At 47.7% G+C, this 18,633-nt stretch overlaps 1 protein-coding gene across 1 annotated transcript in view; it reads left to right on the forward strand.

Annotated features, from left to right (window-relative positions):
* LOC131278917 (FERM and PDZ domain-containing protein 2-like) overlaps nucleotides 1-17,899 on the forward strand; it is a 38,088-nt gene extending 20,189 nt beyond the window's left edge. The window contains 2 exon segments of the mRNA XM_058299554.1: nucleotides 15,282-15,548; nucleotides 17,818-17,899. Of these exon segments, the coding sequence (XP_058155537.1) occupies nucleotides 15,282-15,548; nucleotides 17,818-17,899 (349 nt within the window).
* The last annotated feature ends 734 nt before the right edge of the window (nucleotides 17,900-18,633 follow it).

The raw sequence follows: 18,633 nt of genomic DNA on the forward strand, positions 1-18,633 counted from the left end.
GCTAAGGGGGATCTGAGGGTCTCAGGGAGGACTTTGCTTCTAAGGGCACGTTTGACAAGGTCTGGAGGCACTTTCGCCTGTCACAGCTGGGGCGTGAGTGCGCATGTGCACAGGTGGATGCGCATGTGCGCGCAGGTGGATGCCACGTGCTCCCGGCATTGGTGGGTGGAGGCAGGCATGGCCCCGTGTCCCAGTGTGTACGGGCCAGGTCTGCTCAGCAGGGAGTGCGCTGGCCCCAAATGTCCTGCGCCAAGGCCAAGAAATCCTGGGCTGGAGAGGAAATAGGGCCCATGGAGGGAGAATATCAGATCGTCTCAGGAGGGGAAACGTGCCCGGGGCCCTGAGAGGTTCCGCCTGGTGGGGGTTAGGATGTGGGTGCACAGGGGGCAAGGGCCGGGGGCTGAAGGCAGAGGCCACGGCAGGTGGGAACGGGCTTCAGGGGCTGAGCCCACGTGGAGGGCAGGCTGGTGGTTGCAGAGGGGGCTTGGTTTTAGCTACGTTTTGGCAAGATCACCCTCGAGCGAGGTGGAACGTGGGGCGTGGGGTTGACCCTGGAGAGGCAGGAGTGCAGAGGAGGCTCTTGCAGTGTGGCAGGGAAGAGACCGCAAGGGCCTGTGGCCCCTGAGATGGAGGTGAGCTGGGGGGCCAGGGGTCGAGATGGGACGGTCACGTGTTTGAGTCTGTTTCACCTCTCTGAAGAAAAAGCACCAGTAGCTGCAGGTCCTGGCACAAATAGGAATGACCCATTTCCACACAGGGCCCATTGCGGGAACCCCGGGCTGCAGCATCTGCCCCTTGCATTTTGAAAAGTTTACACTCTGCAGGGTTCTCTGGAGCCGGGAAACAGATCAAGATGGGCAGAGGGGGGAGAGGAAACAGGCGCCAGGGAGAGCGTGGGGAGAGTGGGGGAGAGGAGGGAGCTTGTGCCCACCTGGTGGCCACAGATGTGCCCAGCCCTGGATTTCACCGCACACTTTGGTTTCCCCTAGGAGGTGATCCATCTACTTTGAGGAGCCCCGCAGGAGGCTGGGACTGGCCAGGGATGGCAGGTAAGACACGGAACACTCTGCCCTCTTCACCTGCTCGGGCTCAGGTATTAGGTTTCCTGCGTGGTGGGTCCTGAGAAGCTCGTCCTTGCTTGTAGGCCTCCTTCTCGCACTAGGGTAGGAAATCAGCTGGTCCCCATGCTCAGTTAGTCTGTGCTTTAGTTTCCTAGCTGCTAAAACAAATCCCCTAAGATAGGTTGGTTTAAATAATGGAACTTTATTGGCTAATGGTTTCAGAGCTAGATGGTGAGCGTCCTCCCAGGACCAGTATCTTCTGACTGGCCGGGAATCTTTGGGACTCCTTGGCTTTACCATCCCATGGCAATGCCCATGGCAGCTGTGTCTCCTTTCTCTTTGGGGTTCCATTGACTTCTAGCTTCTCGCTCTTCCTGTGGCTTCTCTTCCGGTCTGACTTTCTCTCTGCTTATAAAGGACTCCAGTAATCTGATTTGAGCCCTATCTCATTCAGCCGGGCCACACCTAAACTGGAGTAACATCTTCAGGAGACCCTATTTACAGTGGTCCACAGCCACCAGAATGTGGACCAAGACCAAGACCATGTCCAAACGGGTGCACATCCACCGCAGTCTGGGACAAGCTCATGAGATGGCATCTCTGCCTGCTCCTTTGGGCTTCCACTCCCTACTTCTGCCTCTTGTGACATTTGACTTTTCCTGTAGATGTTTATTTCTTCACTGTAGAACTTCTAGAGCCAGGTTCTCCAGCAGCCTGGGCCTCCAGGAGCAGAAATAAAGAAAAAGGAAAGTAGACACACAACCAGAGCACAGAAAACCAGGTACTTCATTCTGAGGACTGAAGTGTAAAAAAAACAGGACAGATGTCCTCCTTCCTGAAATATGAATGAGGGCTTGGGTGGTGCTGTGCCAAGAAAAGAGGCACTGAAAGCAGGAAAGTCAAGGATTTTTGCCTGAGGCTGTCCATTGGGTCTGCAGGAAACAGACTAAAGCAGATTGGTGGGTGGGAAGTTTCTGGGGAGGGCTCTCTGGAACCACACCTGAGAGGGGAGGGAAGCAGGACTAGGCAGAGAAGTTGAAAATGGTGCAGCTGCCCCTGCACCCTCAGCTGACCCTGCGGAAGCTTGTGAGAAGCTTGGGAGAGGGAAGAGCTGTCCTGAATAGGGGCAGGAGAACCTGGGCCTTTGCATCTCAGCATCAACCAGTGTTGGGGGATAGACTGACCAGGGAGAGGGCAAACCTAGGGTGAGGGAGCCCCTTCAGCTGAGGGCAATTCCTGTGGAAGGCTAGCTGTGAGCCTCCAGCACCTCTGAGGAAGTGTCTTCATCCTGAAGCAGCATCTGTGGCATCTATTGAACTTGTTCTGCTGCTAGCTGGTTCATGGGCCTTGGAAAGTTACCTCACTTCTCTAGGCCTCGGATTCTAGAATAAAGTTTTTAGCACCAGAACTATCCACAAAATACAGTGACTGCCCAAGGAGAGTAAATTATTTGCCATCAGAGTGTTTAAGTAGAGGAGAGTCAAGACTTGGGGGGGATGCTTTTGAGAAGAGTCAACCTGTTGAGTGAAGGAGAGGAACTCTGAGAACCTTCTGTATTAGCCAAAAGGGGTGCTGATGCAAGGTAGCAGAAATCTGTTGGCTTTGATAAAGGGTATTTATTTGGGATAGAAGCTTGCAGTCACAAGGCCCTAAGGAGTCCAATTCAAAGTTACTTCCTCACCAAACTTTGTTGCCACATGTTGAAACAAGATGGCAGAAGATGTCTGTGAGGGTTCAGCCTTCCTCTTCCTCTTAAGGTTCCATGCACCCAGCTTCTTCTGATCTCAGCTGTAGGCTGGAGGGCTCATTTCTCTCTGGGCTGAGATGCTTTGGTCTCTTCACAAGGTCAGCTGTAGACTATCAGGTTCATCTCTCTTCCCAGGGCTTCTACCATGACTATGGAGCTGTCTCTCTTCCTCTGTGTTCCTCTCCATGTATCTACTTCAGTGTTCTTGATTGAGTATCCATTTATATAGCCCGCCAAGGGGGCAGCAACTCAACTCTACAGGCCCTAATGATGTGTGTTGAATCAAAGTCCTAATTTTAACATAATTTAATCAAAGGCATCTCAGCTGACTTTTATACAGTCAAAGGTATCATGCTCAGAGAAACAGACCAATTTACAAACATAGTCAGTATCTCTTTTTGGGATTCATAAATAATATCAAACTGCTACACCTTCCAAATCTGTGAATGACAAAGAGGGAAGAGAGAAGGGACCCAGACTTCCTGAGCCTCTGCTGTACCCTAGGTGCTGTCTGGAAACCTGCCTGCACTCTCTAATCTAATCTAATATGCAATTGCTGCCTAGGTAGGTACTGATATACTGTTTTAAAGATGAGGATTCTGAGGTGGTAGAAGTTAAGGGACTTGCACATATTCCATCAAGTATCTGAGACACAGCAGTGAACAAAAAAGAGCCCTTGTCCTGGGGGAGTACACCTACTAGTGTAGGGGGAGAGACAAGTACATACATGATGAAAGAAGTGAGTTTGAGATCAGGATCTGCACTCTGGAGAAAATCAGGTAGGATGATGCTACTGAGAGTACCTGGGGATTAGCTAGTGTGGTCAGGGAGGAGTATTTGAAATCTGATGATGAGAAAGAAGCATCCAGACAAAGATCTGGGGTAAGGTCATTCCTGGCAGGAGGAACAACAAGGGCAAAGGCTCTCTGACAGTAATGAGTCTGGATGTTTGAGGGACAGAGAGAAGCCAGGTGTGCCTGGGCTGCAGTGAATGGAAGGGAGGATGGAGGGGAAAGAAGTCACAGGGATAGGCAGGACTGGGATCAGGTAGGACTATGTAGGTCATAGTACGTACTAATTCCATCCTGGCAATGATGGGAAGCCACTGGGGGTTCAAGCAGGAGCGTGTCCTCATCTGATTTCTACTTTAGTAAGATCACATGGATTCCTGGTAGAGATGGATTGGAGGGGGGAAATGGGTTGAAGCTATTGTAATCATTTGGATAGGTATTTTTGTGGCTGGGACTGGGGTTAGAGCAGAATCATAAGTGAGAAGGCGTCAGATTTGGAATACGTTTTGGAGGTATCAATAATCATGGGATTATTGATAGGCTATGAGAGAAAGCAATGGAAGTTTGGTTTGGGCACCTGGGTGAATGGTAGTATCACTTGCTAAGTAAGAGAAGGGATGCTCAGGCTGAGCAGCTTGGGGTGGATGGAGGAGAAGCATTCTCAACAGCATGTAAAACTGAGATGCTTACAGGATATCTAGTGGAGATGTCACTAAGAAAGTTTTTTTTTTCTTTTTTCTTTTCTGGAGAATAGGCATGAAGTCAGGGCTAGAGAGGGTGAATTTGGGAGTTATCAGCACATAGATGTTTAAAGCCATGAACTGGATAAAGTTACCTTGGGGGGGAGTACAGGTAAAGACAAGAAGTGGGACAAGTGAGTCATGGGACCCTGCAATATTGAGAGGTATGGTCCAGAGAAATGAGACCAAGAGGAAGGAGCCAGGGAGGGGGTACAAAAGCAAGGCAAGAGCAGAGCTTAGAAGTTGGGTAAAGAAAGCCCTCAAGTTGGAGCAAGGGGTCAATTGTGTCAAATGTTGCTGTGTGGTAGAGTGAAATGAGAACAGAGTTGTCCTTTGGCTGTAGAAAGATGTAGGTCATTAGAACCCTGATTAAAGAGATTCCTTTTGGCTGAGTGGGTGATCATCTGAAGTCTGGTTGGGGTGGGTACAGGAGAGAAGGGGGGAGATGCAGAAATAGTAAGTACAGACATTCACTTGAAGAATTTTTCTATGAAGTAGAGCAGAGAAATTGGGTGGATGAGAGGTAGAGGAGGACATGGGGATAAGATGCAGGTTGGCTGGTAGAATTTGCTCTGGGAAGATGGAGGATTTCATCTGGTTGTGTCCATTCTTACTGTGAAGAAAGAGGCCAAGTCAACTTTTGAGTTATTGGAGACTTGAGGAGAGGGAAGATGATTTTAGTCTGCTAGGTTGCCAAATTGCAATATACCAAAATGGGTTGGCTTTTAACAATGGGTTACAAGCTTACAGTTTTGAGGCTGAGAAAAACATTCAAACCAAGGCACCATCAGGTATTCTCTCTCTAAAGATGGCTGCTAGTGATCCTAGACTCCTCTGTCACATGGCAGTGCACATGGCGGTATCAGCTGGCCTCTTCTCCTCTGGGCTTCCTTGCCTTCAGCATCCTGCTTTTGTGGCTCTTTCTGCTTCTGTCTCCCTATTCATCCCATTAATAAAGGCTCTAGTAAGAGGACTAAGACCCACCCTGGATCACATGTTACTGAAGCAACCTAATCAGAAGGTCCCATCCACAATATGTTCACACCCACAAGAATGGACTAGCTTTAGGAACATGCTTTTCTGGGGTACATGCAGTCTCAAACTACCACAGACACTGAATTTATTAAGGAAGTAGAGAAAGATGATCTGGCACTTGAGTGCCCATTGAGATCTGCAGTCATACATTTGAAGTAAATCTGATCAGTTGCTCCAAAGCAGACATGGTGTATGCATGTGGTTTCACCAGGTACTGGAATTAAAATGCCTGCACATTACATATAATGAGGACAGAAGCACAAAGGATGGGAGCTTGGGGTTTCCTCTGAAAGGAGTGGTTACTGGGCAGAGTCATGGGCTCTAAGCATGGATAAGAGGGAAAGTGGGGACATTGCAGGTGGAGATGGTGATAATGAAAAAGCAGCAGGCTCTCTTGATTGGAGTCTTGAAGAGGTTGGAGGATGGCTGTGGAGGGAGCATTGGAGAAGACTTGGTAGGAGAGAATGGTTTCAAAGTGAGGTTTGGAGGTCTCCCCAAGTCATGCTGAAGAAAATAGGATAACTGCTATATATACATATTTTTTAATCTCATCCATGACACATTTCTGCTTTGGGCATTCCTTGATCATGTACTATATCATTATAATACATTATAATGCATTATACCAGCTGAGTAGTAAGTGGTTATGGTTTGTAGCCAAATACTTATGCAGATTTGGATATTTGGGGCTGTGCCCCTCTCACAGTAGGGTGTGCACAGTCAGAGAGGTCACAAGGCCACTCGGTGGGGGGCAGAAGTAAAGATTCCTCTGTTACAGGTGAGAACTGGCCTGAAAGTCTGTGCGCTCTAGCAAAATCCATGTAGGCTGTGGGATGGTGGTATTAAAGAATGTTCAACAAAAGGGAAAATCATGGCCATAATGCAGATATAAAAATGAATACATGTTAAAGATTTTATTTAACTCATTCACTGAGGGAGGACGCTGGTTTGAAAAGAGAATTCAAAGAACCACAATATTTATTCACACAGAGTTGTAAAATAGATCAAAGACAATGAATCTGGTAGACTCAGATTCTAACTCAGAAGATAATACACAGCTTTGTATGTTTTTATCTCAGAAGGTTGAGCAGGGCTAACAAGGCCTCAACAGCCAACCTCAAAGGGCCGGTAGGGACGTTAGCAGTTGAGCCAGATCAGCTCGTGCTTTGAGCAGTGAGGCCCTCTAGGAGAGGGCAGCATGCTGAGGGTAGGGTGGATGAGCCAGGGAAATGGGAAAATGAGGCTTCCTGGGTGAGGACAGAGGAAGACAAAAAACTAAAAAAAAAAAAAACCCAGAGAAACAAAAACACACCCAAAAATCCCCTAAACATTTCTTACTAAAAAGTGGGATTGTCACGGTCACTTCTGTTTTTGTCTTGGTCTAAAATGTGCAGATTCTTTCTCCATTAAACACATAAAAACCACCACAATATTGGGGGTTTCCCAAGAGTCCCCAGGCTAAGGGGCTTTGGGATGACTCAGTGCGGGGCTCAGGTGCCAGTGGCAGCAGGTGCAGGAGCTGGATTCTCACGGATGTGGACTGCCCTGGGGAGCCAGCTCTGCTCTAAAATCCCATGGACCGAGACCTTTTCGCTCCTTAAAGGAGCAATCTCCAAATGTGGCTCAGGGTGCTTTGCATTTCTCTAACAGACTCCTGGGCTCTGGGTAGGCAAGGAGTCCCTGAGGAAAACCTGCCCTGCCTTGGAGCGGTGCTCCAGCAGGGATGGGGACAACAGCCAGGCAGGCGGTGCATCACCAGTCGCAGAGCAAGTCCTGGCTCTTGGGCGGGAGTCCTTCCAGAGGGCTACCGGAGAGACACAGCACCCACAGAGAGAAGCCTCGGGCCCCTTCCTTGACCCGGCATCAGGATTCCCTCCCTCACTTACGTGGACCTCACCGAGAACTGGACGCATCGGTGTGGCCACCTCCTTGGAAAAGGATGTGAGGCAAAACTGCCATTCCGTGTGTGATGTCAGGAGACTTGACAGGTAAGCATCGCCCTGTTTGCCGACAGTGGGTAAAGGCAGGGCTTTCGTGGGTGGACGTGGTAACCCAGCAATTACTCACGATGCTCAGAGGCCACTGCACCCACCCCTGTTCTAGGCATTTGGAGGGAGAGGAGGAAACAAGGGAAAAGGAGGTGTGGAGCTGTTGTCACTAGCACTTGTGTTCTTTCAAGGAAGCAAACCCCACCCAGCCCTCGTCTGTCCCCCCAGTACATGCTGGAGGCAGCCCCTGGCTGGCCATGGGGTCTCTGGCAGCACACAATCCTTTATTGTGCATCTGACAGCATCAGGGTAAGAAAGAAGTTCCTTTGTAGACAACTCATTTCTATTACTGACTTTAATACTTTGTAATCGTCTCTTCCTTTAAAAAAAATCCACAGAAACCGAGTTATGAAACATTCTTTTTTGATAGCCATTTTTAACTTCATCTGCATTTTTGTGCCCATGCACCCATAAATATTTCTAGTTCCTTGTCCCGTTCTGATGGAGAACACACTTTTGATTCATTTTGATGACGGCTGCTTGGGAATCTGCTAGAAGCGGACAGATGCAGGGTCGGATACTGCTTCTAGGAGTTTGCTAGATGCTCACGCACACAGCAGGCAAATAGTAAGAAATAATAGTTTGTGGTTTGAGATTACATAAAGCCCACTGAGATTAAATGGCTCTTATTTGTTGGTCATTCCAGATGACCTGGTAGGGCAGATTTATAGGAACTGTTGGGTGACATGAAGTCTGAAGCAGCTGGTCTAGACAATTAGGCAGGTGGCACCTGGGGTGAGCAGGAGCCAGCCATACGCTCCCTGTAAGCATGCAAATACAATTTCTTAGAGAACACAGTGCATGCCCAAAAGTCCCAAGGTAGACCAGAGTGGGCAGGTATGTTCATTAGGGATTTTCATTTTCATTGTCTGAAAATTTATAAACACAAACTTATTTATTGTTCCTTACAATCGCATTTCAGGCAACCAATGATAGACTTGACAGAAAGAGAAAGGAAATCATCTCCATTGGTTTAGCCAAGGAAAACATTCTGCCTGATCTTGTAGGAAGTATAAAAGGAGCTGTATTTCACCAAAGGCGGGGGACCACTCCTGGATTTGTAAAGGCTTTACTGCCAGGTGCTGGCATGATAAACAGTAGCCCTGAGAACTGGATCACACAGGGGCTCTGGGTTCATTTACAGGCCTGGTGTTTCACCTGCCTGGTGTGCCTGTAGTTAAATAGAGTCATTCATTAGTGGTATTATTTTTAATACTAAAAGTTGTTAATGATGAAATTATTTTTTATTAATTGTTAGTATAGATAGTCCCAGTTTCATATGTGCATTCACAGCATCTCAGGGTTGTTCAAAATAAAAATGGTCTAATCTCACCACATACCCCACGCTGGAAACTGCTCTGTAACACCCTTGAAGAAAGGGTGACTAACCTTTGCTTGAAAATCTCCAGGAGGCAGAACTTGGTGACTCTCAAGGCACCCCATTTTATCATCATGTAGTTGATCAGAAGGTCCCTTTTAAAATTAAGGTGAAATCTGCCAGTCTATTTCTTCTGCTCACAAGTCCTAGTGCCCTCTTTTCTGCTATCTTTTGGTCATTTGCTTTTTTTTTTTTCGCAAGAGATGTCATATTCTTTTATTTTTCCAAATCTAATTAAATTTGGCATAGTGTCGTAGTGTCTTTGCTTTGCCAGGTTATACCAGATGTCCAGAATCTGCCATTACTGGGCGAGACAGTTGCTGAGAGTTATACCGGAGTCCTCAGGACTTTTCCAGAAGATGTTGGCGGAGTCTCTGACCCTCATGGTGCTTGTCGCCTGGGCGGCTCTGGTTCAGAGGCTGCAGGCCCTCTGGCACCGGTGACAATGGCGTGCTGCTGCCTCACATTGCCTGGCTTCATTTTTACCCTATCTTCTCTCTCCCACTTAGGAAGCTTTCCTCCTCTCGGAACGAAGGACACAGACCAGGTCAGGTTTTCCTCAAGTGAGAGGGACCCAGCTAGTATTTAATGCACAAGTAGTGATTGCCTCCTCCGGGAAGACAAGCAGGGCTCACACTCAGCCTGGAAATGGTTCCTCCACCTCCAGAATTGGGATTCCAGTGGGGGACTGAGCCAGCAGCTCAGTTCAGAGGTGGCTGGCCCTGGCCAGTGGCCTCTGTTTCTGGTATTCCTGAGTCCAGCTCTCTTTCAGCAGTTCAGAGCAAAAAGAGCATGGACTTCCCAGTCATATGGACTTGTGTTCAGCTTTACCATGTTTGGGTGTGCTGGGAGAGGTGGCTTTCTTGAGCTTGGGGTTCTCAAGGTAAAAGGGGACAGTGACAACTGCACGGGGCCATGAGCATCAGAAGAACTAACCCTGACGGTGTGTTAGCTCAGTGTGTGGGACATAGCGGGAGCTCAACCCTGCCAGGTTTCCACCGAAGGACCAGGTCTCAGCAATTGAAATCTCCAGAAAATAATCAGAACGTGCCATCTGCCAGGGGGCTACTTCTTCCAGCCAGATGGTGGCCAGCCAGCACCCAGCAAACCCCGTGTGCTCAAGGAGAAAATGAGGTTTTATTTTTCCTTCCCTCTTCTCTTCTTTTACTGTGCTGTGTATCCGGAGATCTATCCTACAGCAGTAGATCTTCAGAAAGCACCATGGAATACAGCAGTGCATTTTTACTCAGGAAGTTGGGCTGCTGTGCCTGACTGAGGAAGGCATGGGTCTTGGCTGGAGTTGTATCTTAGGCAAGGTTAGTTTTTACGCTAGGACATAGGTGAAAATCACCTGTAGTCGCGTTACCCTTGAACACCGCTTGGGATGTGTGATGTCATTTGGCTGCTTGCTGTGGGAGCCTGTCACTTCAGATGATATCTGAAGGCTCGTGTCTCTGGCCTGGGCTGAGTGAAGCTGCAATGCTTTCAAGGCTGGTCTTGTGGGAACCAAGGCTGACTCCAGGCTCCACCTTCCTGACCACGGGAGGGCTTGCCCTCATCTCAGGGAAAGGTGGCCACTGCAGACTCTCCAAGCTTATTTTTTGTCCTCTTTTTTTTTTTTTTTGCCTAGCAAATCTAGTTAGACTTATAAATAACATACATGCAAACACAAGTGCAGCAAGCACCATTCATAAAAGTCATGATCTAACCACTCTAAGACTTTATGGCCATCTAAGAACGCAATGTCAAACTGAATCCTTGACCTGAAGTATATCTCAGGAGAAGGTGCTAGTTCCTTCCAGAGCAAGATTGGAGGTTCAAGGCTGAATTCACCTGCAGTGGCCATGCCAGGTGATATGTCAGGCAGCTAATCAAGGGGCGAGGTGCCAGGGGAGCTGGGCTGCCAAACAAGTGGGAGGGCCTGGAGTGAGGCTGAGGGCAACCAGTGAGGAAGGAACCCAGGCCGGAGGTGAGCTCAGAGCAGAGGAGAGCAGAGCTTTCTCTGCACAATGATGCTGTCCCAGAACGTTCACTCTGCCCCTACCTATTGCCCTAACCTACCCAGGTTTTCCTTTTGAGTTTCAAGTCTAGCAGTCCAAGGAACCTCTCTGCCTGTCTTAGGGACACCACCAACCCAACCTGCCAAACCCTGAACTCATGCTGGCAGGAGCAGAGGCCCTCAGCTGCAGGGTGCATTCACCTTGGCTAATGGGGACCTGACCCTCGTAGGGGCTGACATTGGAGAACTGGACAAGGTGGTGGAACCTTACATGAAGAGAAACCAAAACTGAATTTCATTTTGAATTTAACAGAAAGTAAACAGGGTGACTATAGTATCTTAATCTGACAACCTGGAAATGCTATTTACTAATTGGCTTGTCCTCCTGAAATGTGGAAATAATTTTGGTGGCCCAACTCTTTAAAGAATAGTTGTTCAGGAAAGTCAGCAAGTGTCCTCTTCTCTCAGTAAATACCCTATCATAAGCAGAGGCTTCAGAACTATTGCACTGACCTTAAAACTGCACAGAGAAGTGGATTCCTCTCCTCAAAAATAGCCACCGGAGAGTGGTAGGATTTGGGGTAGAGAGACCATGTGAGGTTCCCAGGTCTGCCTCTAGGTTTCATCTGTTTATAAAAGGCTTCTTCTGTGGGAGAAAGTTGGTAGAGAGGTAATATATTAGTCAGGGCTCTCTAGGGAAACAGAACTGACAGGAGATAACTGTAAATATTATGAGATTATAGAAAAATTGTCTCACATGACTGTGGGAATGCACAGGTCCACAAGCAATGAAGGCATTCCACAAATTCCCCAGGGGCTGCTGGTTGGCTGAAATAGAGATGGAAACCCTCCCTTCTGACTGCTGAAATCATCACTTCTTCTTTTAAAGCCTTCAACTGATTGGGTGAGACTTTTCTCATTGTTCTTTTTTTTTTTTAAAGATTTATTTATTTCTCTCCCACCCCCCACCCCAGTTGTCTGTTCTCTGTGTCCATTTGCTGCATCTTCTTTGTCCACTTCTGTTGTTGTCAGCAGCATGGGAATCTGTGTTTCTTTCTGTTGCATCATCTTGCTGCATCAGCTCTCCGTGTGTGTGACGTCATTCCTGGGCAGGCTGCACTTTCTTTCATGCTGGCAGCTCTTCTTATGGGGTGCACTCCTTGTGCATGGGGCTCCCTTACATGGGGGACACCCCTGCGTGGCACAGCACTCCTTGGGCACATCAGCACTGCATGTGGGCCAGCTCCACACAGGTCAAGGAGGCCCAGGGTTTGAACCGCAGACCTCCCATATGGTAGATGGATGCCCTAACCATTGAGCCAAGTCTACTTCCCTTTTCTCATTGTTGAAGGCAATCTTCTAATTTGATTGTAGATGTCATTAGCCACAGATGCAATTAACTGACTGGTGATTTAAGTCTACAAAATGTCCTCATAGTAACAATCAGGCCAATGCTTGCTTAACCCAATAACTGGACACCATCACTTGGCCAAGTAGACGCATGAACTTAACCATCACAGGTAACTAGGGCTGGGAGCAGCCAAGGTCATCAATGTATCTGGAGATAGGGGGAGAGCAGAAAGCACTGAGTCCTCATCATAAAGGAAGCCCCAGTGGCTTCAGGCTGTAGAAGGGAGGCTGCGTTAGACCTGGGTGCTCAAGCTTGCCTGGAGCCCTGGGTGCAGGGCTCTGCCTCTTTGCCTGGCATGCTTGTAGCCAGCCCACCTGCCCAAACATTCTTGCTCTAAAGAAATGCCATGTCTTTAGCAAGTTCCCCAAATCTCCAAGTCTTGCCTTTTCCATGAAATAAGCTCAGACTTGGGACTCAACAAGGATACTTCTTCTTCCTCGCCTTTTCTTGCTCACCTTTCCCAGCACTCTCCAGGGCTGCAGGCAGCATGTGAGGAAGGAAAGGTCCAGCACGGTCATTCTCCCTGACTCAGCCTGGGATGGTGGGCTGGACTCTACTCTTAGGACCACCGAGCCTCCTCTGACACTCTGACCACCTCCTGCCTCCCAGGCAGACTCAGCTCAGGGTCACTGTCCAGGCAAGGGCATAGCTGGAGACCCAATCAAAGTCAGAGTGCAAGGAGTTTAATAGAAGGCATGGAGGGAGCATCGTGGTGAGAGACCACACATGGAGAATTGGGGTGTGGGCCTCGTGGGCACGTGGCTGCTGTTGGTGGCTCCTTAGCAGGCTCTGCACACCTCGCAAAGGGATTGGGTATGGACTCAAGCAACAGGCTGGGTTTCCCTTTCTGAGACTAAACTTCTGTGGCTGTTCCCTCCCTATGTTGATAAGGAAATTATTTGGGCTAAGTTTTTTATTTAATCCAATTATCCTTCAAAGTGCTCAGTGATTTTGAATCTTTTTTTTTTTTTTAAAGCAAAGGTTCCTCTTAAGACCTTGTAAAAAGTTTCTTTTTATACACCTGAGTGTACATACAGGTACATGAAATACACATTTACACATACCCTATAGCTCTCATAAGCAGAAGGATTTCTCCTTCATGTTGAAACTCCACTTGGGACAGGCAGCCCCTGCTCTGATGGCTCCATGGGCATTTAGGGTTTTTAGCTTTTGGGAGGAGCCAGAGCTGATTCTAAAAATGAGAGACATTGTGGGAGAGGGGAGGGCGGGTGGCACACAGCAAAGATCACCCATTAATCCAGGTGTGGGGAAGGAGTTCTCCAGAGAAACAGAACCAAATGAATATAAATGGATATAGGAATATATCTATACATTTATGTATCTATATATCTATATGTCTACATCTACATCTATGTCTATGTCATGTCTATGTTTATATCTATATCTATTTCTTTATATCATGTGTATATCTAAATCCATATCTATCTTTTATCTATTGTCTTTGTCATCAACTTACCTATTTATCATCTATCTCATCTATTATCTATTTCTATCTTTCTATCTCTATCACCTACCTATCTATACCTATCTATCTAATCATTTATCATATCTACCATCTGTCTATTCTATCTCTATCTGTCTGTGTGACTTTCAATCACCTACCTAAATCATCTGTCGAGATCTGTTTTAAAGAATTGGCTTACCTGAGTGAGGGCTGCCAAGTCCAAATTCCACAGAACAGCTTAGAGATGGGCAATTCCTGGAGTATGCTGAAGTCTTTAGTCCTAGCCTATAGGGAGGGCTGGGAGGTGTGGAGGGTATCCTCTTCAGACAGAGTCCATTCTGGTTGTTGCAAAAACCTCGAAGTCCAGTCTTAAGCCCTCCAGCTGATTGGAGGAACCCACCCACATTGCTGATGGTGATCTCCTTCACTTCCTTTATTCCGTGTCTACTGATTATAGATGCTAATTCCAACTACAAAATACCTCCACCCCAACAACTAGGCCAGTGTTTGAGCAAACACTAGCCACTACAACCCGGCCAACTTGACCACAACTTTAATCACAAAGATAAGCAATGATTAGTGTCTTGAGTAAAAAGCTAAATCTCTGTGCTCTTCTCTTAGATTCACCTTCTCATCCTCTCTAACCAGACTCTCCACAGATATTTTCTAAGTGCCTTCTCTACATGTTTGATATGCTGTGCAAAAGGCCCTGCTGTCTGCATGGACTGCTTTTTCTAATCTAAAAGCGGCATGGTAATCTCAGGGCAGCCCCTGGGAAGACTTATCCTTCCACCCTGCTGTCTGCTGGTTGCCTCCGGAGACACGGAGCTTCACTGTTGGCCTGCCTCTTGTTTTCTCCCTGAGACAAAGGCTGCTTGGACTGTCTGCCTCTCCAAATAGCACTTGGTCAGTGCTCTGAAAAGGACCTGCTCTTTGCAAAAAGGGCTTTGAACGTTTTCTACTTGAATTGCTCCCAGCCTCCTTCTTTGGCCCTTTCTCTACCCGATTTCTTCTGTGGAAACAGTAATCATACTACTACTAATAACACCCAACATTTATTGAGAACTTATGTCCCAGGAGCCATGGAAGGGCCGCATCGTATTATTTAATTTTGAATGTCCAACAATCCTATCTGTCTCTTGACCTTCTCATTTTTCAGAGGAGAAAATCAAGGTCCCAAAGAAGCCAATATACTTGCCCAGGATCTGACCAACTCAGATTACCATGGGAAGGGTCTGTCCTAGAGCTGGGTCATTTCTCTTCTTTCAATAGCATGTCCCCTGGAAAGCCTTCTATGGTCGCCTGGGCTCTGTAAGGTTTGCCTCAAGCTCCCATGATGCTGTGTGCTATATCACCTCTGTCATAGCACTTTCTATCTGAATTGTAACATTTGCTTATTGGTCTCTCCTTCCATTAAATTGGAAGCTCCTCGGGACAGTAATTATTCACTTCTGAGTGCCCAGAGCAATCTCTGCCAGGAACTGTATGAATCCTGGCTGATTGGGTCTCACATGATGCCTCATGTTGAGCATCCTTAAGATAAGGGAAAAGTGGTGAGAGGAATTTCTGATCAGCATTGGCAGAGGCATGGGTTTCTGTTTTCTAGTCCTGCCTTGGATAGGGTTGATGATGAAGATCACCTGTGTCATCCACATGAACCCCCTTCTCCTGTCATGGTGGATGAAGAGCATCTCAGGGTCAACTCTACACCTCGGAGCCAGCTCCCCTGCAGCCAATGTGTGGAGGCAGATTCGGAGACCATTCCCTTGCTGCAGGTCTGCTCTTGGGGAGTCCTCTCAGAAGATCTCCATGATAGTGAGAGTGAATGGGAAGACCTGGAGGAGCCCGGGGACCTGGCTGATGGTGACCTCAGGTGGGTGTCATGCTCTCAGGTCCCTCTCCTGTTTGGCTGCATGGGATGCACAGGTGCTTGTTTTGTCTGCTCCTGCCTGCCCCTGAGTTAGATCTATTTCAGAGGAGAGACTGGACATCATGCAAATTTGGGCCCTTCCTGTTGAGCCACAGTGGCTGGGTAGAGACCAGAATCTAGAAAGTCAAGTCGAATTGTTAATGGAAAGAGTTGCCAGATGCTGAGAGGGGCCTGCCAGGTTGGGGTCAGCTTCCTGTAGATAAAGATGTGGGAGGAGTAAGTGCGGCAAATGCTGTCAGACTGGGAGCAGAGAAAATTAAATTCTTGACAAGCCACTATAAGCCACCCAACATTCTCTTAAAGTGCTGACAATGTACGTAGGGCCAGCATTTTGAAAAATGCTGAACGTTCAAGAAACTGTAACAGAAACACACTTTAGGAAGCATATGGAAACTTTCCAGAGCCTTGGTGTGTGAAGATTCAGGTATAATTGAAACACATTTCATTCCCTTCCATTTCATTATACTCCAGCTACTTCTTCCTTCTGGTATAAAAGGAAGTTCAGTGGGCACAGATGATTAAGCTGGATTCTCAGGTGACAGTGGCAGGCAAGCTGATAAGGACCATGGATATTGAAATTCAAATAGCACATAAAAGCTGGCTCTTACCTGAAATAGGAAGCAACAAGTTAATAGAGGGGCCAACATGGAGGCTTTGAAGACTCTGCCCTGCTCATTTATGGGGAAGTTGGACACTTGCCAGCGTGGGGAATAATGCACTGTGGATCCACAGACGTGTGGAGCCAATGGGGAGTGGCTTCTATGAGCAAGGCCACCTTCCAGGCTGGGGGTGCACAGGGCTGGAGAACTAAAAGACGGAAGGTGGGTGAGGCTTCGAGGCCCACATGTAAGCAGCCGAGGGGCCACGAGGGCCAGTACTTATGACACGTGCCACGGAGGTCGGCAGAGCATTTGAAGGGGCAGCAAAGAACAGAGCAGATAGGAGCTGGGCTTGTGGCTGGAGGGGCTCCTGCTGGAGACTGGGGACCTTGGACCAACGACTTCTAAACCCTTTAAGACTCAGTCAACTGACTGTGAAAGGGAGAGAACGAAGCTGGCTTCACGCTGGTATTGAGAGGATTAGATGACAATGCACAGCACATGTTTGGCTCATGGTCTGCCCGACCCGGAAGAAGCTCTCGAGGATGTTAGCTAATTCCATCATTAATAAAGGGGGAAGTTAATTCAGCGAGACGATGAACGGTATTACTGTGTTGGAGTTTGTTTTGTTTCCCTGTCGATGAAGGAACTGGTCAGCTGGTGCTGTGCCTTAACATGGGGTGTGGCGTGGGTGGGAAGAAGCACTTGTCTCTGGTATGGGAGTAAGAACCTGGGGTGGACTGAGTAGCCCTCAGTTGAGAATGGTGCATGGGGTATGGGGGGGCAGTCCTGTCACTACCATTTATCCTGCACAGAAGAGGGAGCAGGTGTCACCTGCCCTGCTGATGGGTGACACGGGTGCTCTCGGGGTGGCCTTCAGGGAAGTCAAGAAGTCCCTGCACTTCTAGAGTGTTAACTTGCATGCTTTTAAAATGCAGCCCTTTAAATACTCCAGGAGGTCCAGCAACTCCTGAAAGGTTTGGGAGCTCTGTTATTTATATTCTCCCTTTTGCCCTGGAAGTGAGGAGATGTCTTGGAGGATATAGAGAGGCCTCTGCTTATGGAATGAGGAGCAGGGGTTTAAACCTATAAAACAAATGATTTTGTTTGGTCCTTATGGACATTAAGAGAGTAGACTTCATAGGAAGTGTCTGTAAGTGATTTAATTTAATCCTCTCTTCAACTCTGAATGTTATTATTCCTCTTTTATAAGTTGGGTGGGGAAGTTTAATTTGTCCAAGCTCATATGTCAAGGAGAGGTGGATTCACAATACATCTGTTTGATTCTACTTTGGGTGCATTTTTATATTTCTCCTGAAATGTGTCATCTCGTGGATTTGTGTGGTGTGCACATTTACCCAAACCGCCTTTCTGCCAAATGGCACCGGTCCTACTTCTTCACAGTGTATTTCTTTCGTGAGACTTTACAAAGCCCCATATCCAGTGGGGTGAAGAAGGACATGACACTGTCATTTTAGGGAAGGCTGCTGGCCAGCTGGCAGGGCCACCCTTCCAAAGCTGCTTACTGTTTTAGGTAAATGGAGAGGGAGACAGCCACGCCAGGCAGACCCCGGAGCTTCTGCATGGACACCCTTCTGACTGCAATCGTGCAGACGAGCCTCCGATGTCACCGAGCCAGAGGATGTATCCACCGGCTCCGCCTCCAAGAAGGAAGCCTGTGGCAGCCTGGGATGAATGACCTGGGCCAGTGGTTAAGAGGCATTTTTGGGACTTGGAGTTGTCCTGAATGACACTGCAGGGACAGATGCTGGACATTATATACCCTGCCATAACCCACTGAATGTTCTTGGGAGAGTGTAAACTGCAATATAAACTATAATCCATGCGGTGCAGCAGTGCTCCAAGATGTATTTGCCAAATGTAATGAATGTGCCACAATGATGAAAGAGGTTGTTGATGTGGGAGAAGGCGGGGGGGGGGTATATGGGAACCTCTTCTATTTTTAATGTAAATTTTTTGTGATCTATTTATCTTTTTAAAAAGCAATTAATTTTTTTTAATTAAAAAAAAAGAGCTAACTGCCAGAAAGATCATGCCTGCCACCTTTGAGGCTCATTTTGAGGAGTAGGTGTGACCTGTCTTCGGTTTTGGGGTTATGTCAAGTAAAGCGCTGTGTGTGTGTGTTAGGGGTGGGTGTGCTCCTTTGGGAAAGGGCTTGAGAACCCCTCAAGATCACTCCGGCAGGGTGAGGCCTTGCTGCTGCACTGGTTACTGCTCTCTAGGGACAGTGGCAACGTGAACCTGTGTACTTTTGGGTTCCCCACTGGCCAAAGGGGTTTCTGTGGTTTTCAAAGTGGCCTGGTTTCTTAGAAGGAATCTGCTAAGGAGTTTGGCGCAAAGCAATGGGAGTAATACAGGCTGCGCCCTTCCTATCCAGCCCCAAAGAGTTACAAACTCATTTTCCCTTG

This window comes from Dasypus novemcinctus, chromosome 6 (assembly GCF_030445035.2).
Source record: "Dasypus novemcinctus isolate mDasNov1 chromosome 6, mDasNov1.1.hap2, whole genome shotgun sequence".
NCBI classification, from domain to species: Eukaryota; Metazoa; Chordata; class Mammalia; order Cingulata; family Dasypodidae; genus Dasypus; species Dasypus novemcinctus.